This window comes from Amaranthus tricolor, chromosome 1 (assembly GCF_026212465.1).
Source record: "Amaranthus tricolor cultivar Red isolate AtriRed21 chromosome 1, ASM2621246v1, whole genome shotgun sequence".
Classification (NCBI taxonomy): domain Eukaryota; kingdom Viridiplantae; phylum Streptophyta; class Magnoliopsida; order Caryophyllales; family Amaranthaceae; genus Amaranthus; species Amaranthus tricolor.
The window spans coordinates 40967633-40977246 of NC_080047.1; the positions used below are offsets into that span (position 1 = coordinate 40967633).

General features: G+C 32.5%; 1 protein-coding gene across 1 annotated transcript; it reads left to right on the plus strand.

Moving 5' to 3' along the window:
* Window positions 1-8672: 8672 nt before the first annotated feature.
* LOC130813099 (polygalacturonase inhibitor 2-like) lies at window positions 8673-9614 on the plus strand. Its single transcript, XM_057678830.1, has one exon. It carries the CDS (start codon window positions 8839-8841, stop codon window positions 9505-9507), a length of 669 nt encoding a protein of 222 aa, XP_057534813.1. The 5' UTR covers window positions 8673-8838; the 3' UTR covers window positions 9508-9614.

Here is a 9614-nt window from a genome sequence, read left to right on the forward strand (position 1 = left end):
CTCTCAAAATCTCCATCCCAAGAATCTTCTTGGCTTCACCAAGATCTTTCATATCAAATTCACTTGAAAGCAACACTTTCAAGTCCTCCGCCTTAAGCAAAGAGCTACATGCTACTAGCATATCATCAACATATAAGAGCAAATATAGTAAAGAACCATCTTCAAATTTCTTAAGATAAACACAGCTATCATAAGAACTTCTAACAAAATCATGTGAAATCATAAAGGAATCAAACCTTTTGTACCATTGCCTTGGAGATTGCTTCAACCCATACAATGACCTCTTCAATCTACACACATGATTCTCCTTACCGGCTACCTCAAAACCTTCCGGTTGCTTCATAAAGATTTCTTCTTCAAGCTCACCGTGAAGAAAAGCCGTCTTTACATCCAATTGATGTAACTCCAAATCCTCCATTGCCACCAAAGCAAGCAATGCCCTAATAGAAGAGTGTTTCACGACCGGAGAGAAAACTTCGTGAAAATCAATACCCTCAATTTGAGAGTATCCCTTTGCAACAACCCTTGCTTTGTAGATGGGAGGAATATCACTAGAAGGACCCTCCTTCCTCTTGAATATCCACTTGCACCCCACAATCTTCTTTTTCTTTGGTGCAACAACGATATCCCAAGTTCCATTCTTCGCAAGAGATTCCATCTCTTGTTTCATAGCAATCAACCACTTGCTTGAGTCATTTGAGGCCATAGCCTCCTTGTACGTACTTGGTTCATTTAACCCTTCGATTTCGCTAGCAATGTTGAGAGCATAAACAACATAATCACACTCTTCAATGTACCTCCTTGGAGCCACGATCTTCCTTCTTTGCCTAGTTGTGGACAAAGGAGGAGACCTTTGTTGAACATCATCATTTTTCTCATTATCAACATTGGAGGATTCAACCTCCACTTGTGCTTCATTATCATCATTATTAAAAGGTTTTTCAACATTAGATACAAGCATGCTATCTTCATCAAAAACAACATCTCTAGAAACAATAATTTTCTTTGATTCATTACACCATACCCTATACCCCTTTACACCCACTCCATACCCCACAAAGATACATTTTCTAGCCCTAGGTTCTAACTTACCATCATTTACATGAATATAAGCTGGACAACCAAAGATTCTAAGACTAGAATAGTTTACCGGAGTGTTGTACCATACCTCTTGTGGCGACTTGAACTTCAAGGCGGTATGAGGTGAACGGTTGATCAAATAACATGCCGTAGCCACCGCTTCGGCCCAAAATTGTTTCCCCAAATTTGCTTGATTTAGCATGCATCTTGCCCTTTCCAATAACGTTTTATTCATCCTCTCCGCAACACCATTTTGTTGAGGACGACCTGCACAAGTTCTATGTCTAACAATACCTTCATTAGAACAATAATTGAGAAACTTGCTATCAACAAATTCAAGACCATTGTCGGTTCTCAAGGTCTTGATGCTCCTACCGGCTTTCTTTTCAATCATCTTCTTCCATTCCAAGAAGACATCAAAAACTTCATATTTATGTTTTATAAAGTAACACCAAACTTTTCTAGAGTAATCATCAATAAAGGTCAACATGTAGCTACAACCACTAAGGGAGGGCGTTCGTGAAGGCCCCCACAAGTCGGAATGGACATAATCTAATATCCCCTTAGTGTTGTGGATGGCGGGTTTAAAACTAACTCTCTTGTGTTTCCCATAAACACAATGTTCACAAAAACCAAGGTTCCCAAAATTTTTTCCATCAAATAAACCTTGTTTAGAGAGTTCAAACATACCTCTTTCGCTCATGTGACCAAGCCTCAAGTGCCAAAGTTTGGTGTCACGATCGGACATTGTGCTTGTGGATACATTCGCCGAGCCAAGAATGGTTGAACCTTGAAGAGCATACAAACTCCCATTCAACCTCCCCTTCATCACCACTAGTGAACCCTTGGCTACCTTCATAACTCCACCTTCACAAGTGATTCTACACCCGATCTTATCAAGAGTACCCAAAGATAAAAGATTCTTTTTCAAGCCCGGGACATACCTTACATCGGTTAAGGTCCTCACAATCCCATCAAACATTTTAATTTTAATGCTCCCAATCCCAACAACCTTACATGTGGTGTTGTTTCCCATGGTAACATTTCCCCCATCAACACTTTCAAATGTATGGAAGAAAGTTTTGTTGGGAGTCATGTGGAATGTGCACCCCGAATCAAGAATCCATTCATTATTACCTTTGTACTCATGAGTGGCAACAAGAACATCGCCATCATCACTATCATTCACATAACTAGCATTGGCATTGCTAGTTCCTTCCCTTGCCTCTTCTTCTAGCTTTCTCTTAAGCTTCCAACAATCCTTCTTGATGTGGCCCTTAAGCTTGCAATAGTTACAAGACTTATTTTTGTTTGGCCTCACGGACTTGGACCTTCCTTTACCCTTGTTTCCACTCCCACTAGTGGAACCTTTCTCTTGTGACCTCCCTCTTACAAACAAACCGTCACTAGCATTGCTTGGTGACTTTTGTGACAATTGTGTATCAATGAGATCCCTTTGAGTCAAGGCATTCTTCACATCATCACTACTCAAATTATCTCTACCATAAAGTAGAGTTTCTCTAAAATTTTTATAAGAAGGGGGTAAAGAACATAAAAGATAAATTGCCAAGTCTTCATCATCAAGCTTAACATCAATGTTTTGTAAATCCATAACAATGGAACAAAACTCATCCAAGTGAGGTTTTAAAGGTTTACCTTCCTCCAAGCGTAAGTCGTAGAGTCTACTCTTCAAAAGTAGCCTATTGGTAACACTCTTGGCCATGTAGAGTGATTCCAATTTCTCCCATATACTCTTGGTTGTTGTTTCTTTAACAACCTCTCTTAGAACTTCATTGGATAAGCATAATTGGATTGCCGATAACGCCTTTGTGTCTATCTCTTCCCGTCTCGATGCGGACATTCCTTCCGGCATCTTCTCTACACCATCAATCGCCTTGTGCACACCATTTTGAATCAAAATGGCTCTCATTTTGACTTGCCATAAGCCAAAGTTTACATTCCTATCAAACTTCTCAATATCGAGCTTCATTGTAGTCATGATTTTCAAGTAATAATTTCTTAAAACACCGCAAAATAACCTTGGCTCTGATACCAATTGAAAACGATCGCCAAATACTTACGATGTTAAGAACAAACAACAATGAGCAAAATTAAGTTTGACAAAGTAACAAACAAGGACACAAAGATTTAAGGAGGTTCACCCAATGATGGCTACGTCCTCCGTGGTGTGTAGTTTATGTTTATATTATATCAAATGAATACAAACAACACTTCAATATGAAGAATTACAATTGAGATAGAGATAACAACAATAGGCTATGTGTTTGGCTTAAGGGTTGTGTTTGATGTGTTTTGCATACTTGAAGTGTGGGTATGAGAGCCCTATTTATAGTGCTAGGTACTTGAAGATGAATGGCTCACATAAATACATAGTTAATTTAGGGTAATGAATACTATGAAATAACTCTAAGAACTTGAAAAGGCATTATCTCAAGAGTCACACACATGAGACTCTTCACCTTAATCTTCATTAACACCAATAATTCCCATGAATACTCTTCACCTTATTACACCCTTTTGGATTCCACAACTCAAGAGTCACACACATGAATTCAACCCTTTAATGTGCACTCAAGTCACACATTAGTATAGTATCATTTATAATCACATTAGTATACTACCATTCATAACAATTACTCATATAAAGAATAAAATAGACTTTCTACAAAATAGGGCTTAAAATTGAACAAAATTTAGGGCTTTGTCAAGCACCCGTATAAACTTTAAGATGGTTCACTCAAACTATATTTATACCTTGCCTAAATATTTTATTGATGAATTGAAAGCTTTTTTTTTTTAAATACGGTTGTAATTTGGAAAAATTATTAGAAAAACAGAAATCAGGGAGATTAGAGATAGATCAGGATAATGAGATTAGTGAATTTGAATAGCATACTAAAAAGTTTCTTTAATTTGTGGTTCTCCTTGGGCTCCTCCTTCCTATAAATTATTATCAACATACAAATAGTTATATTTTGATTGAAATTAATTACTATTAATTAAATCTTAATTATCTTCATCAACCTCGAACTTAAAAGGTAGTTGGAGTATTTGTAGGAAAATAGGGAGTAGAATAAAATAAAGATATTATTTTCTTAAAATCTTTTTTAATATTTAGGATATTAAAGTTATTTTATTTCCTATTATTTTGTTTAGGTTAATATTTTGTTTCCTTATTTTAGTCTTAATCTCTTGTATAAATAAAAGTGTTCTTCTCATTGACAATTTAATACAAACCAAGTATTCAAAACCCCAAAGACAAATCTCTACTTTATTATTTCCGCATAATGATTTTCTATATGATATTAGCGCCGTAAGGTTTTCCTGGACAGAAAAACTCTATCGGTATTTTATTGTTGATCATAATCGACCAAAATCAATACAAACCCAAAAATCAATAAAAAAACAAAGATATCCGAAAAATTTAACGAAAAAAATTACACCAAGTGGTGTAAAGAAATGGAAAATGAACTTGGTGATCAGAGGATGCTCAATCATATCACCGTCATTCCCCCGACAACCATAACTCCACAATTGAAACAATATGATAGCAGGGTTATATCATGGATTCTCGCATGTATTAACTCTAATATTATCGACCTTGTTATATCATTTACTACTATTGCCCATGAATTATGGACTTGGATTCATACTCTATACAGGCCAACTTCGCTACCTCCCGTGAACGGCACCATCGATCGTGAGGTGCGAGGGGGAGTGATGTAGAAGAAGTGAATATGCAAGTCAATGGCGAGAGGGAGAGTAAAGAAAAAAGACAAAAATCAAATATCAAAAGAAGGGACAAACGAACTAGAAGCAAAAACACCCAAACTCCAATCCGAAAAACACCCGGAGAAAGGTTTTCCAAAGGAAAAAGTAAGCAAGGATAACCAAATCCCTGAACTTACAAACTCAGGATCCCAAAAATCAGTAGAGAAAGAAAAAACAAAAAATGAAAATTAAGAGTATATTTCCAAAAAATAAGTTTTATATGAAATCTACTCATTTGTTTACCCTTGTCTAACCTAAAACTACCCAAAACCCTAACCCACTAACCCGTGAACTAACCCACAAACCCATATCTTGTACCCTTATACCCTTTAAATAAAATCAACCCAATTTATCTTTGAATCCCAATTAATCCAAATATCCAAAATCCAAATTGTTGACCCAAAATAAAAATTAAACCAACCCAATCTAATTTATGACCTTTTATCTGTTAAAGATCAACTAGCAGATTTTCTGTTAAAGGCAATTGGATCAAAAGCATTGAATAATATTGTGCAAGTTAGATTTCGGTGATCCCGAGACCTAACTTGAGGGGGAGTATAGGAAAATAGGAAGTAGAATAAAATAAAGATATTATTTCAGAATATTATGTTTTAGGAAGTTTAAGATCTTTTTTAATATTTAGGATATTAAGGTTATTTTATTTCCTATTATTTTGTTTAGGTTAATATTTTGTTTTCTTATTTTAGTCTTAAGCTCTTATATTAATATTTTGTTTCCTTATTTTAGATTTAATCTCTTATATAAATAAAGGTATTCCTCTCATTGATAATTTAATACAAACCAAGTATTCAAAACTCCAAACACAAATCTCTACTTTATTATTTTCGTATTATGATTTTCTACCGTATTAAAGTTAGTTCAATAAATTCATAGCTTAATAAATTTATTTTCCACTCCATCTCAATATTTATAATTAATGTTTATTTTCATTTATACAATTTATTTTTGTATGCAAGTGCGATCATTGTATATTAAATATAAAATATTAACAAATGTACAAAACAATAAAAAAAGCGGATACATATCAATAAAAAAAAATAATAATGTGGGATTTTTATATCAATAAAAACATAAAAATCTTTTCTGTAAACAAAAAGTGAAAAAAAAAAAAACAAATACAAAAGGTGGTACAATGATTGCCCTTGCTATTATCACCCCATCTTTTGAAATACAAATGGTTATGTTGCATCTTAGAAAAAAATATTGAGTCTAATTGGTTAACAAAAAATGCAATTAAATAAAAATAAAGTGTACAAAAATTAAAATATGGAGCACAAGAAATAAGTTTAATGCATTAAAAATATGTACTATGATTTAACTCATTAGAAACATGACAATTAGTAAATTAAATATGGCCTAAAAAACATATAATAAGTATATATAGTAAATTGGGTTTTCATAATTCTTTAAAAAGTTGTGTTGTCCTATACTAAAAAATCCTAGTATTCACGTTTATAGTTAAGACCAAACCATTTTATCGTGGTTAAATAAGCGTAAGTTTTAATTAATGATATATTTAGTGATATTTTAATTAATGATAAAATTGTGTAAAAAATGTCTAATCCCATTAACAAGTGAATGTATGTAGCAAATTTTAAACGATGGATGAATAATTCCAAGCAAGTAACTTAGGCAAGTTTTGTTTTTAATAAGTGTACCCTAAATTTACCAAATGTTTGATCACGCACAAGCCGATAATAGCTTAGTAGTTTATACTCCTATTTTATAAATTAATTTCCAAAATGTGAGTCAAAAACATATTCAACTTCATTTTAATTTTTCATTTTATGACTTTTTCACAAATTATTTTTAAGCCTATACTTTTGGTGATTGATTCTATGTATTTGTCCACATTTATACTACTTTATTACCCCTTATTCTGTTTCTTAATAAGGTTTTCGTAGTAATTGCTCATGAGAATTAAGAAGAATATAATGTTTTAAATAGTAAATATATTATTTAATTGAATAATAAATTAAATAAAGGAAAAGTGTGGACCATAAATATTATAAAAAATTTTAAATGAACGTCAGTGAAAAAATATGGGACCACAACTAATTAAAAAAGGGAATTTTTCTAAGATTTGCTATCACTGTCATTTCAGAAACGTATGTTGCTACTTGTTATCAGATAGAATATCCCTAAAAAATATTTTTATCAAATTATTGAAAAACATGCGGAGACCATAAGAAATATTAAAATGTTAAAATGCAATTAGTAGAAGATTTGTGAGAACTATAAGCATTATTAAAATATCACAAATTTTTGTATGAGATGGTCTTACTGTGAGACGTGTCTCACACTCGGATTAAATAGTTCAATAATAGAACTTTTTAGCATAAAGGACTTTTTGTATTGTATGGAATCGTCTCACGGTGAGATGGTAGAAGTTATTAAAATATTAAAATTAGAATGAATAAAATTAATTTTGTCTAAAATATATATTATATAAATAGATAGATTTTTTATGAGAACAACAAATAAAACATTTCAAAATTAAAAAAATTTTTTTTTTTAAAAAAAAGGGTGTAATTGTATTGATTAGTTGCTCTATAAACTTTTTTTTGAGTTGTCCCATGCAGGGATGTAAATTTTTTCCTAAAAAGTTATCATACGTGAAATTAATACTTGGTCCAATTTTAAAATAACTTTATTTGATCCTATAATAACACATTCAAAATAAGGAGCATTTACACTAATAGATCATTGAATTGTTGCGGCCGAAAGGCGATAAACATAGGCTCGTCATCTATCTTCTTAAAAAAAACGCGATAATTGGACCACTGCCAGTCGACAAAGGGCGATCACATGGCTTTTTCTTATTTCCTTCCTAACATTGAATTAATTTGAAGTATTTTTTATTTTAGTATATTCTACTTAATTTGTATTATTTTTATTTTAAAATAATAATTTATTATTTTTTTAATCTTATTTAATGCATTTTAATTTTCTTTTAATTTAATTTATTCACATAATTTATTATGTCTTTTTATTTATTATCACTTTTTAAAAATAATTTAAGTTCTCTTTAATGCAAATCAAAAAGATAAAGTTGTATATTTTTTTTAGAATTGATCATAAGGTCGTCGCACGCTCGATCCGTTGCCTTTATAAATAATTCAAGTGTTAAAGTTGATTAAGTATGACAATTTCGTTCTTAAATAAAAAGTTCCACAAAAAAATTGTTCATGTTGGTTGGAGACGCGATATCCGATTAATTTTTGATTCATTTTATCATAATAATTTTCTGAAAAATTTCATATGATAACATTGAATTTTCATGAAACGCCAGTGATAGTATTTTTGTAAGATTATTCTACATGGTAGCATTCAGTTTATTATATATTGCAACTAATATGTATGAGAAAATATAGTTAAGTTGAATTTTATTTGAATCTTCTAATTACATACTTTTATAAAATTTAACTTTTTATAATTTTTAGACGTACATAATTTTTTATATATATAAATACTCATAATAAAACATTAAATTCCATAAAAAGTTAAATACAATAAATATAATGAAACAAATGAAGTATAACATATACTCCCTTCGTCCTATTGAATTTGCAGCATTTTCCGTTTTAGTCTGTCCCACTTAATTTGCATCATTTCTATTTTTGACAATGGCTCACCACTTACTTTTAATCTCATCAATACATTTTAACTCTCTTTCAATTTCATCCGCACAATTCATTTTTTCTCTTTAATTATTACCATTGTCAACCTTTTTCTTAATATAAACATCAGTTTTCTCATTGATTCAAACTATATAGGATATATGAGTATTAGCGTCGGTACGATCAGTTTAAGTTTTAGGTTGAGTTTTACGACTTCAACCCCATTCACACTCGAAAGTCTATAAATAGATGCTTCATATATCACTCTCAACTCCATAAACACTTCCATTTCTTCTTCTCAAATCTCAATAATTATCCATCAATAATGGAGATTTCACCAAAACGTTCCCATTCTCATTATCTCTTCTACATTTCTCTCCTCCTAGTGCTCTCTCACTTCTCCTTTTCCGACGCTGAAATCCCACCGTGCAACCCACAAGACGAAGCCGTCCTTATAAAAATAAGAGACCATTTCGGTGGTAAAAACGGCCCTCTTTCCGACTGGGATTCTGACTGCTGTTTTTTCCCCTACGTCGGGTGCGGCGGTGAAGGAAAATCTTACGGCCGGGTCACCGCCGTCACTTTCCCCCTTAACGGAATTCTTTCCGGCACTATTCCCTCAGACTTCGGTGACCTCCCTTTCCTCGACTTTTTAATTATAGCTAATAACGTTAACGTCACCGGAAGTATCCCCAAATCTTTAGGAAAACTCAAGAAACTGTACCATCTTGAACTTAACTCTAACAGTTTAACGGGTCCGATTCCAAAAGAAGTGTTACAGTTAACGGGTCTTAAAGAAGTTGATTTATCTTACAATAAGCTGTCGGGCCCGATTCCCCCGTCGGTGTCGTCATTAAAATCTCTTACGATGTTTAATGTTTCACATAATCAGCTTTGTGGGCCCATTCCAGCTGGGCTGAACAAGTTCGGTAAAAAAAGCTTTCTTAGTAATAAGTGCCTTTGTGGTCCTCCTTTGAGTACTCCTTGCAAGTGAGGTTCGAGATTGCTACTGATATTAACAATTATTCTCCTAATATATCGATATTAATAATAATTTTAAAAGGACTAAATTCTCCTAGTCCTAGTATTGGGTATTAATAA